We start from the raw sequence: 18786 nt of genomic DNA, 5'->3' as shown, positions 1-18786 counted from the left end.
AAAAAGTACAAAAGATCAATAAGTATGAAATAAGAAAAAATAATTCAGAGAAATAAAAAATGAAAAAGAAACAGAAGAGAAAACTAATTGCTTCCAGATGGATGTTTACCTTGCACTTTTTGCAAGTATAGACAGCCATGCTATACCTTTCATCTTTAATTAACCTGTCTCTGAGACGTGCTGATGATTCCTTGTCAGCAATATCATCAAGAGAAGCAACAATTCCTGATCCAAGAAGGCTCTGAAGCAACTCAGCACGTCCTAGCCATATATCTGCTTGTGATAGAAGTTCAGATAACTCATCTGTTGACTGGCTACCAACACTAGAGCTGCCAGCATCTGAAGAAGCATCATCAATATCCCTACTTCTTTCAGAGACACTTGATAAGTCACTACTCCCTGCAAGTTTCTTCAGCTGGCCTTTAGCATGCAAGAGTGCCTGCAAATGCATAATTAGACACTTATTGCAGGTTGAGCACCAAACAAAATTCACAATTAAAGCAGATATAGAATGAAACAAGAGTTCCAGGGATATGCTAGTACCACAGCAAACAGAAACCAAGCCACCGCCATGGTTTATCATGGAATCACTATCCTCAACCATGATATTACCAAGGTTCCCTAGAAGGGAAGTAGACAATTTGGCTAAAGTTGCTGTACTGCAGGGCTGTTCTATCATTCCACCAAGATAGATACCTGTACAAAAGTTTCTGTTGCATGATATGCTCGCCCTAAAGTTTCCATAGATGCATCCAGAGGCAACTGCTGAGAACTCAAAACATTCTTCATCTGGGCAATGCATAACTCCAGAGCACCTTTGGCAGATACTAACTCATCAAAGCACAAGGAAAGTAATGCCTAGAAAGAGAAGTGCCACACCCCGCACCAAAAATTCAAAAAAAAAAAAAGAGAGAGAGAGAGAAGTAAAAGGTCATCAGACTTCAAGAAAGCTAGTTAAAACATGTGTCCATGTTAGCTACATGCAACAACTGCAATATGAAATATGCAATTGTGGACAGTTACTTTGGAATAGTATATATACTACGTACATTGATACAAGTATGGCAACAAAATTGTAGACAATAGAAGCAAACAGAAACTATAGCTTCTATTTCTACCATACCTTAAAAAGAATTATGTCAGGTGCACTCTCATATCGATGTGAGGAGCGAACAGAATCATCCTTAATTGGATCACCTGTGAGCATCCATTCCTCAGAAATTGAAACAGCTGGAAGACGTTCTTGCCCATCAGCAGTGTATGTTGAAACACGATCTTCTTGAATACCAGCCATTGCCTCCCAAGCAACTCTTTCAGATGGTGTCAATCCTGAGCTCTTTCTTTTCCGATAAACCTCTTTCGGAGAAATCTTATTTCCAGTATCACGGGGGGTCCAAGAAAAGGCTCTCCTAGCCTCTTTTTGAAAGTTACTGAAGCTGCTAGTAAAATTTAACCTACTAGTCATGCCAGTTCTTGATTTCTGCCTTGGTCTTGGACCTGAGGCAGATATCCGTTGTTCTCTCGAAGGAGAGACAACACCGACAGAAATAGCTTTGGTGGAATACATGAGAATTAAATTGTTGTCCCTTAATGTGGGGAATTCTTTAAGGATCTGCAAACAAATATCATATAGGTGTCATACACAGGATGTACACAATAGCATACCATAAGAAAATAATCATATGTGTTATATCTCATGTTAAGATAAAGCTAAGATAGCACCCATCTTCCCCGACCTACAGATCCCATGTCCAAATCAATTATCTTAAGTACAAAAATCAATCTATGAACAATTTTCCTTCATAGAGACATGAGGAAACTATGAATTTGATAAAAGGGCTTCTGACCGATGCACAAATCAGTAGAGCAAGAATATGGTACCAAAGAAGCAGATTCAAGTTGCTTCCGCATTAACAAAACTTCCAGAATTAAATGAGGGTGCTCATGAAGGGAAGAGCATCTTTGCTGCCAGGGAACCGGCAAAGCTGCTAGAACACGAAGGCCCAAGGCCCAAGAGTTTAGACGAGAAACTTCGACATCCGATAGATTTCCATCTCTTCTCTTTAGGAAAAAGTGAACCTTCAAATAGAAAAATAAAGAAGTTAATTGAAAGAAGATGGTTTGTCAAAGATATATATGAAAACTTATATGGAACAGAATGAGTTGAATACAAGAAGCTGCTTTGAGCGTAGGTTTGGCAACAGTTGCATTGCACCCATTGCAACAGGTAAAGCATCATCAGAGTCACGTAGTGAAGAAAGAAATCGAGAAGCTTCTGCTGGACCTCCACCATTAAGTGGGTCTGCAGTGAGAAGCTTCACAAGTTGTCGTCCTTGCAATTCTCTTCGCAATTCTATAGATAAGTTTGCACTTTCAGCAACTTCTAAAGCAGCAGAAACTGCTCCTTTTCCAGCTAATCTAAGTGCAAGACCTTCAGGATCTGCTTTACAATCAGCTTCAACCTGACAAAGTCCATAGAAAGAAAGTGAAAGAGGCATACAGCCGATGTTCAAGGAAAACACAGGATAAGGAATGACTCCACTATAAAGAGAGAATATGAAACCCAGCAGATTACAAATAGATTCTGAAAATATAAAAGGAAAAAATTAACATGATTGTTTTATTTTACTCAGAAGATAAGAAATGAGAGCTAGGACCTCTTGCCAGCTGCTATAATGGTCATCTGCACGTAAAATGTGACTGTACCTCTGCAAATCCTGTCTCATTTGCAATACCTATATATGTCCAGAGAAGTATGTTAATAAAAAAAGAAAATGAATAACCTGGAAAATAAATTTTTGGAAGGAGAGCATCAAGATTACTTCCAGCACTACATATACGTGTTACGCATGCGTCTCAATCACTAAAATTGGTAGAACAAAAACCAATGCCAAATTTAAAGAAATGATGCTGGATTTTCATACATGCTTAAGAACAAACCAACGGTCAGAGCAGTCCACATGGTGTGTCAAGAACAAATCACTGATCTAGACCAACAATCTGGAAGATCTTAATGATATGCCTACACCAACCCAATCACTCGTGATCTATCCAATGATCTAGACCAACCAGGTGTAGCAAGAAGATCAGACCAATGATTAAGGCCCTTGAAGTGATAGTGCCCACCAATGACTTTTTGTTAGACATGTAGCTAAGGTTATAGTAATGGACACAGTGTAGTTAAGGCAACTGAGTGCCACCTAGATGACAGTATGCCACTTAGGTGAAAAAAAAGGTTATTATGTAATTGCATACTAATTATAAACTACTAAACTATAAAATAACTTGGTAAATGTTTTAAAAAATACTTTTACCTAATTTTTCGAAAGAAATAACACAATTTTTGAATAACCTCACTGCTTCAACATAATACATACAAGGGATCAACTGATTAAGAGCCCTAATTTTTACCTCTACATACACTAATAATGACCCAACGTGGGTTGTCCAGACTCATCAAATATAGAAGGGGAACACCAAACTACTTACTTGACCTTACTAAGATGCGTATATCTATACCACCCACACCTAAAAATGTCAAGATGGCACTTATACTACACTAAATGTACGTGTATATAAAAAGAGAAGTGAAGGTTCATATGAAAACTTTTACCACATTCCTAGCTGGATCACTTGCAGGCAAGTGGCAGCTGCACATTGTGAGAACATCCATAGCAGCATCTAGCTCCCATCTGTGTAGATATCTGAAATAAAATATTATGTGATTAAGTCAGCATCTAATGATTTAAAAGGTGAAGATGAATTATCCTAAAAAGAGAACAGGTAAACTTTCCTTTATTACTATACTTTCTAGCTGATGTTTTATATCAAGTTATTTGAGAGATTTCAAAAAAACACATGAATTTCCATTAATTTTTATTTCTTTAAGAAGGTTCACATGCTGGGTACAAGCACAAAGAGTATGTTATTGAGGAGCGAGTAACTGTTGATTTCTGTTATTGGGCTTTTAGTTATTGGATAATGGGTTGGACCATATTTCTTTGTTTATTTTTTGCCATTAAATGTTGCTGCTTCCTATCTAGGGGCATTGCATTCTTGTAATTTCAGTTTTTATTGTCAGCAGTTAACATAAAAGGAAGTGGCAAGCAGGCTACACTAGACATCCCACAACCGGGTGTTCTCTTCTCTTCTTCCCTTCAATTTCTTCTGATATTCTCTTATTTGATTCTCAGATTAGTTGAAATTATTTTATTACTAATTTAAAGGCATTATCAAACCATGGTTTTCTCTACTTTCTTCTGTGTAAGACCCATGCATGGAGTAGTAGATCAAGCTTGAAAAACAATGTATTTAACTAAGATAATGGCAGAAATCAAGACAGCAAAGTTCAGAATAGAGCAAGAAGACAGAAAGAACAAAGAAGGGTTTGGGCGAATAGAGAATCTAATTGATCTTTCAGCCCCCAGCCCCTTAATCACTTTTGTTAGAGAAGATTTTAATTGTATAGAATTTACAATCCTACCCCTAATGGCGCAGTTGCAATGAGTGTGTAAATAATTAAGGCCATGTTTGGGAGTGCGAAGCCTACATCTCCTCTGTTAGGTTGAAGGCTTTCTTATGTATTGATGGTTCGGCTGATAAGAGTTCTTATTAGCCTGTATTTGAGTTCAAGTTATTATGTACTGGGCCTGCGTTAATGGGCCTAAGCTTGTTTAGTGTTTTACATTGTCTGGGTGTCCCATCACTAATCAGGGGCATTCCAGTCTTTTTCTGTAACATTGTACTATACACTAATATAAATAATAGTACAGTCGACTGGGTCATTCAGTTCGACATTCCAACATCTCTTCTTCTTCTTCTTCTCGTTTCTGCTACTTCGGCTACAGTAGTTCAGCTTTCATGGTATCAGAGCATTGAGCACCTTCCTGGTTACAGCCGACGCCATCTCCTCTCTCTTGCTGTCTTTCTCCTTTTTTTTTATCTGGGTTGCTGCTGTGAAACCCTAGGGTTGCAGGAGAACAACACAAGGTTCGACCTAGGGTTTCCCTTGGTTGTAGGGCGCAAGGGAAGTAAGACCCAGAAGCTGATGTCCTACTAGTTTTTAGTAGTTAGCAGCTATTCGACTGCTAAGAGAGGTCTGTATAGGACAGACCTAGTTGAGGACTGATTTCAGCAGTCCTAGTGTTGGCTGTCAAGTGGAGTCTGCATAGCACAGGTCGGTTACCAGCCCAGAACACCTCATTTGCTGCTGTAACTGAACTGCTTCAGAACTGTGACAGCCTCGGCAAGTCTGAAACTGTGTTGCGAGCTGTCAGAGCCTGCTGTGGTCACTTCGGCCAGTTAGAACCTGCTTCAGAACCTCTTCAGAACCTGCTGTGACCACACAGGCTACCAAGATGGGAGCAAGAAAGAACCTGAGGTTGGCAGTGCAGATTATGCTGTGTGGCGCAAGGAGAATGCCACAGTTATGTCCTGGTTGCTTGCCTCTGACTCCTCGGGTTGCCAAGATTGTTCATCACTTTCTTACAACAGCCAAGATTTGGGAAAAGGTGTCTAAAACCTATGGACAGAAGAAAAACAATGCTAGAATCTACAAATTGAACAAGACATTGCTGCCTTACGGCAAGGTGATATGACAGTTGCAACATACTTTGCAACTCTGGAAGGTCTTTGGGAAGAACTTGACCATCGCTTGATATTAGATTGGGAAAATGCCAGGGACAAGGAGAGACATGATAAGCAGATTGAACAGAGCAGAGCCTTCAAGTTCTTGGCTGGTCTGGACCCAGTGTATGAGGGTATAAGGTCACAAATTCTGGGAGAGATGAATTTCCCGAGTTACACCATGCTTATTATCTGGTGAGGAATGAAGAAGTTAGGAGAAAGGAGATGCAAGTTGACTCTCAGACTCAACCAACTGAACAATTTGGAGAACATTCAGCCCTGGTTTCTACTAAGGGAAACAAACATCCAGACAAGAAGCACCTCAAGTGCACTCATTGTGGTGGTGAGAGACATGTAAAGGAAAAGTGTTGGGTCCTGTATCCTCACCTGAAACCAGCTGCATTAAGAAAGGACAAGAAACAACAAAAGGGTCATGCGGCAAGTGGGAATCTTGTCACTAGCAACAATGGTGCCAACTCACCAACGGTGTCTTCTTCTCCTATGGGGCAGGTTGTTGATTCCTATGGAACTGGTGCTTTGGGCTTCACTGCTAGTGAGGTAGAGGTCCTTAGCCGGGTACAATCTCAGCCTTTAGTGCCACTAGCTCTTTTGACTCTACTTCTTGGGTTATTGATTCCGGTGCAACTGACCACATGACACATATGCCATCCCTATTCTCTTCATATCATTTGTTGTTTGGTCAAGATAAGATGAGAGTTGCGGACGGATCTTTTTCCACCATCTCTGGAAAGGGGGTGGTTGACCTAAGCAAGGATCTCTCCCTTAAATCAGTTCTACATGTTCCCAGTCTTACCTCAAATCTTTTGTCTGTTTCAAAACTTACAAAAAATTTGATCTGTAGTATAACATTTTTTCCTACTCATTGTGTCTTCTAGGACAAATTGATGAGGAGAACGATTGGGAGCGATCATGAGTATGGAGGCCTCTACTATTTTGATGCAGACATTGGTTCAGCCTTACAAGAATCTGCTGCTAGTAGTCCGGAGAGTGTGGAGTCAATAGCTAGGTTGCATATTTGGCATGCTAGGCTAGGTCATGTGTCTTCCTCTTCATTAGAAATGTTGTTTCCTGAATTGTTTAAGGGCATTTCAAGTCAGAGTTTAGTCTTTGAAGTATGTCAAATGTCAAAACAATGTAGAATTGTTTATCTAATTTCCAGTAATGAAATTTGTGCTCCTTTTGATTTGGTTCATTCTGATGTCTGGGGCCCTTCACCCATTGTTTCTATTGATGGCTTCCGTTACTTTATTAGTTTTATTGACCACTACTCTCGATGCACATGGATCTACCTGTTAAAAGGAAGGGATGAAGTACCATGGATAACTATGGCATTTTGCAAGATGACTGAAGCGCAGTTTAATAAGAAGATTAAGCAATTCCGGTCAGATAATGCTACCGAATATTTTGAAAAAACCTTGAACTTATTCATGGAAGATGCTGGCATATTACATCAATCATCCTGTGCTAATACCCCTCAACAGAATGAGGTTGCTGAGCGCAAGAATAGACATCTATTGGAGACAGCTTGAGCCTTACTATTCCAACACAAAGTTCCCAAGCAATATTAGTCTCAAGCTGTACTTACTGCATAATATCTGATAAATCGGATGCCATCTAAGGTGTTGGGTATGAAAACCCCTTTCTCTGTTTTGTGTCCCACTCTTCCAGACTTCCCCCTTCCTCCTCGAGCCTTTGGCTGTATATGTTTCATACATGTGAAGGATCCAAAGAAGACCAAGCTGGATCCTAAGGCTACAAAGGGAATATTCTTGGGGTACTCTCCTACACAAAAGGGTTACAAGTGTTATGATCATGTCTCCAAGAGAAAGTATGTCACCAAAGATGTGGTCTTCTTTGAGTCTCAACCCTATTTTCAGTCTTCTCAGAATCCTCTTCAAGGGGAGACTAGTACTAGTGGGATGGAAGAGGATTCTCATTCTCCCTCCTTTTTTGTTCCCCTATCTGCCTCAGGCCTTCCATCCTCTTCTTCTACTCCTTGTTGTGGCATTCTGGGTCAGCCAAGTGAGGCTCCCACTGTGCCGGTTACCTCTCCTGATGTTGCTGATGTTCCTGAAGGCTCCAGTAGGCAACAAAAAGAGATACTCACATACAACAAAAGAAAAAGTGGCCATCAACCTCATGACAACAACCAATTGGTCTTGGATCAATCTATCTCTGCAGTCCAAGGTAATTCCAACTCACATACTCCTGATTTGGATCTTCCTATTGCTCTCCGTAAGCCTATTCGCTCTTGCACCACTCGGCACCCCATTGCTGATTTTGTTTCTTACTCACATTTATCTCTTGCCTATCACTCTTTTGTGTTTGCTCTTTCCTCTGTACATGTTCCTTGTAGGTACTCAGAGGCTGTGTCTGATCCAAGGTAGAAAGAAGCTATGAATGAAGAGATGAAAGCCCTAATGAAAGCAAGAACTTGGGAATTAGAGGATCTACTAGAGGGGAAGAGCACTATTGGGTGCAAGTGGGTGTTTACTGTAAAGCACAAGAAGGATGGATCCATTGAAAGGTACAAGGCCGGACTTGTGGCAAAGGGGTTTACTCAAAAAGAAGGGATTGACTACAAAGAAACCTTTGCCCCAGTAGAAAAGCTCAACACAATTCGGGTTCTATTGTCACTAGCATCAAATTTTTCATGGGAACTTCATCAGCTGGATGTGAAAAATGCCTTCCTAAATAGTGACCTTCATGAAGAGGTATTTATGGAACCTCCACTAGGCTATGACTTTGGTAGAAAGGTGTGCAAAATGAGGAAAGCATTATATGGTTTGAAGCAATCTTCCCGTGCATGGTTTGAGAGGCTTTGTGGGGCCATGAAGAAAGTGGGGTACACTCAGAGTGGTGCAGACCATACATTGTTCATAAGGTGATAGGATAGCAAGCTTACGACACTCATTGTTTATGTGGATGATATGGTAATTACCGGGAATGACTTGGAAGAGATAAAAAGACTGAAGGAGATTTTAGCTTCGGAATTTGAGATCAAAGACTTGGGCCATTTGAGATATTTTCTTGGGAGTGAAGTTGCTAGGTCAAGCGAGGGAATCTACATATGTCAGTGGAAGTATCTTCTTGACCTCCTAGAGGAAACAGGCATGATAGGGTGTAGGTTTTAGACAGTTTTGTATGCCCTTAGCTTCAATCAAAATTAATGTGCTTTATGAGTTTATTGTAAATGAATAAAAGTGCATATTTGATTCATGTTCCCTTGGTATGTTTCTGTGTAATACCCTTAAACTGGACACTTATTGAGACTCGTGTTAGTTTAGAATGTTCACAGCCAGTGGGTCGGTCTGGGGAGACCAATCCTGACAAGGCTGACACTGTGGTGCCACCAAGTCGGTTGGGGTGGCTTGTCTCAGTTACCGGGGTGAGACCCTAGGCACATACAGTGTGGGATTAATTGAATCTTTGAACTGGACCAGATTTCCAGTATTGCCCTGGACCTTGGAGATTGATGGGCAAAACTTGAAAGTTACACCCGACCCCTAGACTTGATTATGATACTGCACTAGGTGTCGGATCGGGCTGTCTTTGATGTACTAATTAGTGAGATCCTTAGCGGGGGTCAAAACCTGGGTATGTTGGGACAATCCGAGAATTCATCTGAGTGGGTGATCATAGTGACAGGATCAACCCCTTTGTCGGACAAAGGTAATGATCGGGGATGCACTCTCACTGATGGAAACCAAGACTGCCGGCAGCCGATTTCAACCGTTGAGATATGTTTTGCAAAGTATATTTTATATGAGATATAAAAGTATATATATATATATTATGGTTTCTAAAATGTTTGCAAAAAGGTTTTAATTCCCGGGATCCATATAAGTAGAGAGTGCAACACTGTTCCTTGCAGCCGAGGGAGAGGTCCTCTCTTTCGGGCAGTGTATGATCATTAGGGGCTGAGAGGTTAAGTGTAAGACCATTGAGGATAATACCTGATGGGCTAATCTTGCATCTGCCCACAGTCCATGGGTGTTACAAGGTGGCTTGGCCCAGGGACCACTTATGGTAAGTGTTGGGCCCATAGAGCCCATTCGATGGGTTTCAGGGGGTGCACTGTCTTTAACAGTGTATTCGACCAGGCCTTGTAACAAAGGCTGGGCCGAACCCATGTGGCTGATGTGTAGATCAATGCTTGGGTCCCACGCCATACAAGGAAGCCCAACTGGGCAGCAGTTAGGAAGGTTAAGTGAGCACATAAGCTTAATGGGCCTAAAGCCCATTTCGAACTGAGCTATTTATTTAGTTAATTAAATGGGCGAATTCTGAGATGGATTAGCAGATAGGATAGGGTCTTAATCCTATCCACTCAGAGAGTCCAGATCTGAATGTGATTCAGATCTACAAACCTCCTAATGGGATTAGGAGAAAGCTATTCTAATCTGCAGATAAGATAAGGGTTTATCCTTATCCCTAGAAGAGAAGGCTGATCCAAATATGATTTGGATAAGCAGCTCCTAATGGGATTAGGAGCTGATCTTTTAAGTTAACAAAAAAAGGAGGGGGCGGCAGCCTTTAGGAGACATACATCAGATCCTTTTTAGTGCTGAAATCAAGAAGAGAGAATTGTGCACCCTGCGAATACTCTCTTGCCGCCTCCCTGTTCTTGCCGCCCTGTTTGCCAATTCGATCTCTAGTTGTGGGAGAAGTCAAGATTGGATCTTGACATCAGTTCTTTGAGAAAGGATTGAAAAGGAAGCTGTGCTCACGTACCATTCTACTGATTCTTGCAAAGGACAGAATTCTTGGGGAAGAACACTGTTGATTCTGCTCCATCCTGCTCTGCGCCATCTTCAGTGGGAGCAGTCTTTGGATCCTTCCTTGGGCGTGAACACCTTCGTTGGGAGATATTACTTCTCCGTATCAGGTATAATTCTCTCCTATTCCTTTTGGTTCAGATCTGGTTCAGTTTAAGGTTCAAGAATGATCATTGAAAATATGATTTTCTAAATAGGGAATGTGATTCCCAGTTGAAGGGAGAGAAAAATTTTTGAAATTCGCCCCCTTATTACGCAATCTTTGGGCGTCCATGGGATGGATCTCTCATCCCTTCAGTAGGCCAGTGGATACTCCAATAGAACAAAATCATGGCCTACAGGAATCAGTAGGGGAGGACTACTGTGATAGAGAGAGATACCAAAAATTGGTAGGGAAGATGGTATACTTATCTCTCACTCAACCAGATATTGCTTATGTTGTGCATGTTGTCAGTCAATTCATGCACTCTCCAAAGATCCCTCATATGAAAGCAGTTGAAAGGATTCTCAGGTACTTGAAGACTTGCCCAGGAAAGGGAATTCTATTCAGAAAAAACAATAGAATTGAAATTGAAGCTTATACTGATGCAGATTGGGCTGGTTCTGTTGGAGACAGAAAATCAATTCAGGATATTGTATATTTGTGGGAGGGAATCTGGTCACATGGCGTAGTAAGAGGCAAAATGTAGTTGCTAGATCAAGTGCAGAAGCAGAATATCGAGCAATGGCTCATGGGGTTGCTGAACTCCTATGGCTCAGGACCCTTCTTAATGAGCTTGGTATTAAAACTGAGGGTCCTCTCAGACTGTATTGTGACAACAAGGCTGCCATCAACATTGCAAATAACCCTGTGCAACATGACAGGACAAAACATATTGAGATAGATCGACATTTTGTTAGAGAGAGAATAGTCACGGGAGAACTCTGCATTCCTTACACTCCATCCGAGATACAAATTGCAGATGTACTAACTAAAGGGTTGGCTGCAACAAAGTTCATGGACCTTCTTGGCAAGCTAAAAATGATTGATATCCATGCTTAGCTTGAGGGGGAGTGTTAGGTTGAAGGCTTTCTTATGTATTGATGGTTCAACTGATAAGAGTTCTTATTAGCCTGTATTTGAGTTTAAGTTATTATGTACTAGGCCTGTGTTAATGGGCCTAAGCTTGTTTAGTGTTTTAAGTTGTACTATACACTAATATAAATAATAGTACAGTCGACCGGGTCATTCAGTTCGACATTCCAACATCTCTTCTTCTTCTTCTCTTTTCTGCTACTTCGGCTACAATAGTTCAGCTTCCATCTGTTAGACTGTTTTGTATGCCCTTAGCTTCAGTCAAAATAATGTACTTTATGAGTTTATTGTAAATGAATAAAAGTACATATTTGATTCATGTTCCCTTGGTATGTTTCTGTGTAATACCCTTAAACTGGACACTTAATGAGACTCGTGTTAGTTTAGAATGTTCACAGCCAGTGGGTCGGTCTGGGGAGACTTATCCTGACAAGGCTGACACTGTGGTGCCACCAAGTCGGTTGGGGTGGCTTGTCTCAACTACCGGGGTGAGACCCTAGGCACATACAGTGTGGGATTAATTGAATCTTTGAACTGGACCAGATTTCCAGTATTGCCCTGGACCTTGGAGATTGATGGGCAAAACTGGAAAGTTACACCCGACCCCTAGACTCGATTATGATACTGCACTAGGTGTTGGATTGGACTGTCTTTGATGTACTAATCAGTGAGATTCTTAACGGGGGTCAAAACCTGGGTATGTTGGGACAGTCCGAGAATTCATCTGAGTGGGTGATCATAGTAACAGGATCAACCCCTTTGTCGGACAAAGGTAATGATCGGGGATGCACTCTCACTGATGGAAACCAAGACTGCCGGCAGCCGATTTCAATCGTTGAGATTTGTTTTGCAAAATATATTTTATATGAGATATAAAAGTATATAAATTATGGTTTCGAAATGATTTGCAAAAGGTTTTAATTCCCGGAATCCATATAAGCAGAGAGTGCAACACTGTTCCTTGCAGCCGAGGGAGAGGTCCTCTCTTGTCGGGCAGTGTATGATCATTATGGGCTGAGAGGTTAAGTGTAAGACCATTGAGGATAATACCTGATGGGCTAATCTTGCATCTGCCCACAGTCCATGGGTGTTACAAGGTGGCTTGGCCCAGGGACCACTTAGGGTAAGTGTTGGACCCATAGAGCCCATCTGATGGGTTTTAGGGGTGCACTGTCCATAACAGTGTATTAGGCCAGGCCTTGTAACAAAGGTTGGGCTGAACCCATGTGGCTGATGTGTAGATCAATGTTTGGGTCCCACGCCATACAAGGAAGCCCAACTGGGCAACAGTTTGGAAGGCTAAATGAATACATAACCTTAAATGGGCCTCAAGCCCATTTCGAACTCGACTAATTTGATTAGTTACTTAAGGGGCGAATTCTGAGATGGATCAGCTGATAGGATTGGGCCCACACTCTATCCGCTTAGAGAGTCCAAGATCTAAATAAGATTTAGATCTGGAAACTTCCTAATTAGATTAGGAGATGGCTGATGTAATCTGCAGATAAGGGTTATCCCTTATCTTAAAGGGACTTCTAATCCATATATGATTTGGATTAGCAACTCTTAATGGGATTAGGAGCTGATCCCTTTAAGTCTATAAAAGGAAGAGGGGGCGGCAGCCTTAAGACACACAATCATCAGCAACAGATAGTCTTGTCTTCAGAGCTGAAATCACAAGAAGAGAGAATCTGCACCCTACAAATATTCTTTTGCCGCCTCCTTCCTGCATCCGCCTCCTACAGCAGTTCGATCCCTAGTTCTTGGGAGAAATCAAGATTGGATCTTGATTCCAATATTTTGTAGAAAAGATTGGTGGGAGTTGTATTCACAAGCCATCCAGGTGATTCTTGAGAAGGATCAAGTTCTTTTGGAAGAACGCTGATGATTCTGCTCCACCGTGCACTGCGCCATCTTCAGTGGGAGCATATTTTGGATCTTTCCTTGGGCGTGAACACCTCCATATCTCTCCCTACTCCTTTTGGTTCAGATCTGGTTCAGTTTATGGTTCAAGAATGATCATTGAAAATATGATTTTCTAAATAGGGAATTTGATTCCCATTTGAAGGGAGAGAAAAATTTTTGAAATCCGCCCCCTTATTCCGCAATCTTTGGGCGTCCATGTGATGGATTTCCTATCCCTTCATCATCCCCCTCCTATTCTGACACCTAAATCTGGACCCTGCACCCTACTGGCGAATTCTCTTCTTAGTCTATGTTCAGGGCTTTGATTGCTGATGAACAACATCCCTCCTTATAAGAAGATCTGGTGTAGCCACATCCCTTCAAGAGTTTGTTTTCTTTGTCCGGGAAGCTTGTCTCCAGAAATTAAATACTTGTGATCTCTTGCAGAAAAAAGTTTTTGGGAAGACTGTCCATCTCTCCTCATGTTTGCATTCTATGCTTCAGTGAAGGTGAATCAGCAGATCACATTTTTCTTCACTGCAAATTCACCCAAAAGATTTGGTTCCATTTCTTGAAAATGGCAGGTTACAGCTGGGTTATACCAAAGCACATTATGGACACTTTGCACCAATGGCAAGGGACAGGGTTAAGTGAAAGGGGTAAAGTTTATTGGCAATCAGTGCTACATGCAGTGTTGTGGGGTGTTTGGGACGAAAGAAACAATCGCCTCTTTGACAATAAATTCAGAACCCTGGAGGAATTAATTTCAGATATTATTTATATTTGCAACCTCTGAACGGTGAACTCAGATCTGTTCAAAGGACTCTCAGTCAATGATCTCAATAGAGATGCTTACCGCTTTCTGTTTCTCCCTCACCCCCATCAAACATCCTTGAGCCATCCCAACCCCATCAGTGAAGGAGTGATGACCCTTAACTTCGACGGAAGTGCCTTAGGTAACCCTGGATTAGTTGGTATTGGAGGTACAGTAAGGGACGAAAGGGGCAATATATGTTGGACTTTTAGCAGTCCAATTGGTTTGGACGATTCTACAAAGGCTGAAGTGATGGCTGCTCTCACAGGAATCAGGATAATATAAAATATGGGAATCCAGAATTTAGTCATTGCAGGTAATTCAGCAAATACTATAAAATGGTTAAGAGGCAAAGAGGGGAGACCTTGGAGATTGAGTCACTATCTGGCAGAGGCTAGTGATTCTTTGGACTGTTTAAATGTAAATTTAGTTTGGATTCCTAGGGAACACAATCATACTGCGGATGGTTTAGCCAAATGTGGTGTGTAATTGGAGCATTTGTATAGCGACAAGCTTCCTCCTTTGTAATTTGTAGGGGTTCTTCCCCTGCTTTGTACATCTTCTCATGTACCTCCTCTTCATTTAATGAATTATGGTTAAATTTTCAAAAAAAATAATAATAAATTAAATGCTTATTGAATAAGTGTTTACTCGAATAAGCACTTATTTGCATTTGGCACCCGGCTTTTTCAAGTGCTCATTTAAAAAAAAATGAGCACTTATTTGCATTTGGCACCCAGCTTTTTCAAGTACTCATTTAAAAAAAATAAGCACTTATTTCATATTGTGACTCTTTTGTACTTCATTTTCAAAATATCCAATCCAAAGTGAATAAATAGTACTTTGATAGAAGTACTTTTACGAAAGTACTTTTATAAAAGTTCTTTCATAAAAGTACTTCCATAAAAATACTTTTATAAAAGTACTTCCAAAAAGAGCTTTTATAAAAGCACTTCAGTAAAAGTACTTTTGTAAAAGTGCTTCTATAAAAGTGCTTTCCTAAAAGTGCTTTTATAAAAGGACTTTCACAAAAGTGCTTTTTATAAAAGTACCTTCGTAAAAGTGCTCTTCTAAAAGTACTTTTGCCAAAGTGCTTTCAAAAAGTACTTTTTTTAAAAGTGCTTTCATAAAAGTGTTCTCATGTAAAAGTACTTCCTAAAAGTGCTTTTGTAAAAGGGTGTAATTGGTATTCTAAAATTTACCGAGGACAATTCTAGGAGAACAAATTTGAATAAGTGCTAATTATATGAGCACTTAAAAAAAGCTAGAAACTTGGGCTTAAAAAATAAGCCTTTATTTTTAAAATAAGCACTCATTTCAAGCTTATTTCCCAAACACCAATAAGTGCTTAATGGTGTGGTCCCCACCCAAATACACTTATTTTGAATAAGCACTTATTTTTAAGCACTCCCAAACATGGCCTAAGTGAGCCAATTTCCTATCAAGGTTCAAAATATCGACACGCATCGGCCCGTATTGGCCGATGCCCAATATGTATTGTATCGAGAGCTTCTTGATATGCCCCTACAGAGGGTGTATCGGGGTTTTAAACAGTTCAGGGGGTGGACGGACCTTAAACCGGCCCATATGAACCTGATTTGTAAAAAAAAACTACAGATACTGCCTGATACGCCTCTACTGGCACATTGGGCGTATCGATATTTTGAACCTTGATTCCCATTAAAACTCAAGCCCAATACCACTAAAACCTATTCCACTATTAAAAATGGGAATGAGGTCTAGATTCTGGAATTTTTCTCGACTAAAATACCACTACAGTTGAATTTGGTCCCTCTTTATTATAAGGGCAAAAAACTAAATTTGAACTACTCCTTATATTAATTAAATCCATTCCTTTCCCTCTTATCAAGTCCTATGTATTTAAGGTATTAACTCCCATCCACTCATTAAATCCTATGTTTACCATATATTAAATAAATAGGCTTTGTGGACCCTTTCTTGACTAAAACACCCCTACTTTTGAATTTGGTCCTTTTCCAACTGTGAAAGTAGAAAATGTAATTTAAACTATTACTTTTCACTTCATTCAATTCACTCTCATTAAGGTGTTAATTCCCGTTCTCCCCCCTTAGGTCCTTTATTTCACGAAGTTTTGTTTCTCACGATAAATTCTACTAATTGAATCTATAACCAATAATTTTAACAATATAAAATTTATGTGTTCAAACCCAACATGAAAACTAAACTATCCTTTGTCCATGTAACGGAGTACATAGTTCAACTATATGGGTCAAATGGGTCAACCAATGGTTTCATAGTTAAATAATAAACATTTAAAAATAAATAAAAATACCAAAATTAAATAATAGGTCAAACCAGTCAACCCACATTGTCATAATTAAATAACAAAAATTTAAAAAAGATAGACAAAAACAATTTAAAAATATTAAAAAAATGTAGAAAACATTTAGGTACATCTCTAATATTATGTATTTCATTATATTAAACAAAAAAAGTGTAATAATTAATGATGGAAGTAGAATGAAAATTTAAACCAACTCAAAAGGAAAACCATTTTTCAATCTAATTGGTGGTGAATGACCCAAATGGGTGCAAATTGCGCGGAATCAATTTGAGCCTGCACCAACCTAGCTTGCAATTTTAGATGAACTAGCTTGGATTTTTTGTCCTTGGGCTCGGCCTGGGCATAGGGCCAAAAGTTTGGGTCTACTAGTTTTTTAAGCTGCACTCAGGCCTAAGCTCAAGCCTGGCCTTATATACATACATAAATACGTACAAGCATGCATGCATACATAGACACATAGGGAACTACCGTAGGATATATGTTTTTACTTAAAAAAAAAAAAAATCCATCACCTAGGCGATTAGGCGACAAGGCGCCCCCTGTTGCTAGCCTTGCCTTGGCTCCTTGAAAACTATGCTAGGCACAAGTCCTACCTTTACATCCTTACTTAGATAGAGAGGGTTTTTGCATAGTGATACATCCTTATCTGAATAGTTCTTTTGTAGTGGGAAGGGCTCTCTATCCAATCTGTATTTTGCATAGCTCATTTAATCATTTTTTGCCACACTTGTTTAACTAACATAAGAAATACAGTTACCTTTTAAAAAAATTAAAAGCAATTTAAATTGTAAGCTAACAAGTTCAAATGCTTCCTAGCTGCTAAGTGACATCTTAACTAAGATGTATAATACTATTGTATTATAATAAGATTTGGTAGGTCTCAATTCTGAGATCCTAGTTATCAAATGGTACCAACTACCAGCTCTGAAAATTAATATATGCATTCCAGACAAATATACAAAAATGCACTCAACAAGCTAAATAGATAGAGAAAACTGCCTTAAACCAAACTATCAGTAGAACTCAATGTAGGAAATATCTTCTGAGAGGTTGCATACTTGAGAGCAAGCCTTGCTGCCAACTGCTTGTCTTTCAACCTTAGACAATACTGCCAACTGTTGCTCCAGAAATTATGGGCTCCAAAACCTTGAGGTTGCCCAGCCATTGAGTGGTTTTCCTCTCCACGTTCAATTAGTAACTGAAGTAATCGATCAGATGCTCCATCGCGTAAACAGCGATCCGAAAGAGCAAGAGCATCCATTAATTTTCCTTCACCAATCAACCTGTCAGAGCATACATAATCATTATCATTCATTTAGCAGCAAAATGGATGAGACAATTTCATCCCAGTCAAAGCTTAGTGTTTTGGACCATTAAAGGATTTGTGGATTCTGACCACATGTAGAGCAGGCAAAGCTTAAAAGTGAAAAATTAATCAGTCTGGCTAGCATTTAAGATGGCATGGGATTACAGCATTATTAGTTTTTCAAATGAAATGCATTGCTTATAGGTTACTATGACAGCAATAGAAGCATGCACCCCAGTACTTAGGCACATAATAGTGCCCCTTCATACATAGACACACAATATCATGACAATATCCTACCAAAACATATCCATCAAGATCAAGTTGAACTGAATGTATTGAAGAGTCAGGTTAGCTTCCAAATTCAAAATTTGGCAGGAAAACAGGGTAGAAACGTGCTGACTTCAGAAAACCAAAGGGATTAAAAGTTAGTAGGGCTGCATGAACAATCTATTGCAAAAGAACTGGTGTAATATTGGATTTGGCACAAACCAGTAAATGGGTCTAGTGTACCCAAAACTAGCCACTACCCAGTGCCCAAGCTTCCCCCACAATTTACCTCACTCAGCTCCAATTTCCAAGATAAGGACAATGGCCCAGCTAAAAATTGACATTGTTAAAAGGTTTCAGTAGACCAAAGCTCCATAAGTGGACAACAATTCCCTTATCATTTCATTTTCATCTTCAGTTTCATCCTTGGATTTATATTGAAGTTTCTTTTGTAACCTTTCAGAAGTGGAAACTTTGTTTTGATTAGGTATTTCTCCATGAGTAAAGAGGAAACTTTGTGGAAACTACATAAATTTCACGCAGAAATATGAAAAACCTGAGAAAATTAGAAAACATTTCCATATTGAAATGTGCAAATGCGGTATCGGATAAAAATGGTAATTATTATGATATTAATATGTTGTTACAAGAGTCAATTATTTTTAA

At 39.8% G+C, this 18786-nt stretch overlaps 1 protein-coding gene across 3 annotated transcripts in view; it reads right to left on the bottom strand.

The window, feature by feature from the left end:
* The window catches only part of LOC148842720 (zinc finger FYVE domain protein), a 154659-nt gene that overhangs the window by 53230 nt on the left and 82643 nt on the right, over window positions 1–18786 (bottom strand). For all 3 annotated transcript variants that reach the window (XR_016103586.1, XM_088959033.1, XM_088959034.1), the window contains exons 17-24: window positions 17603–17827; window positions 3614–3704; window positions 2658–2735; window positions 2172–2462; window positions 1882–2079; window positions 1124–1612; window positions 697–858; window positions 110–439 (exon numbers count right to left, since the gene is read on the bottom strand). Coding sequence is in view for 2 of the 3 variants with exons in the window: in XM_088959033.1 (XP_088815159.1) it covers window positions 110–439; window positions 697–858; window positions 1124–1612; window positions 1882–2079; window positions 2172–2462; window positions 2658–2735; window positions 3614–3704; window positions 17603–17827 (1864 nt within the window). In the remaining variant the exon portion in view is untranslated. The remainder of the gene's footprint in view (window positions 1–109; window positions 440–696; window positions 859–1123; window positions 1613–1881; window positions 2080–2171; window positions 2463–2657; window positions 2736–3613; window positions 3705–17602; window positions 17828–18786) is intronic.

Source organism: Nelumbo lutea, chromosome 8, assembly GCF_056320005.1.
Source record: "Nelumbo lutea isolate HS-2025 chromosome 8, American lotus-T2T, whole genome shotgun sequence".
NCBI lineage: Eukaryota > Viridiplantae > Streptophyta > Magnoliopsida > Proteales > Nelumbonaceae > Nelumbo > Nelumbo lutea.
The sequence above is the reverse complement of the archived record's forward strand: the minus strand, read 5'-3'. Positions and strand labels throughout refer to the sequence as shown.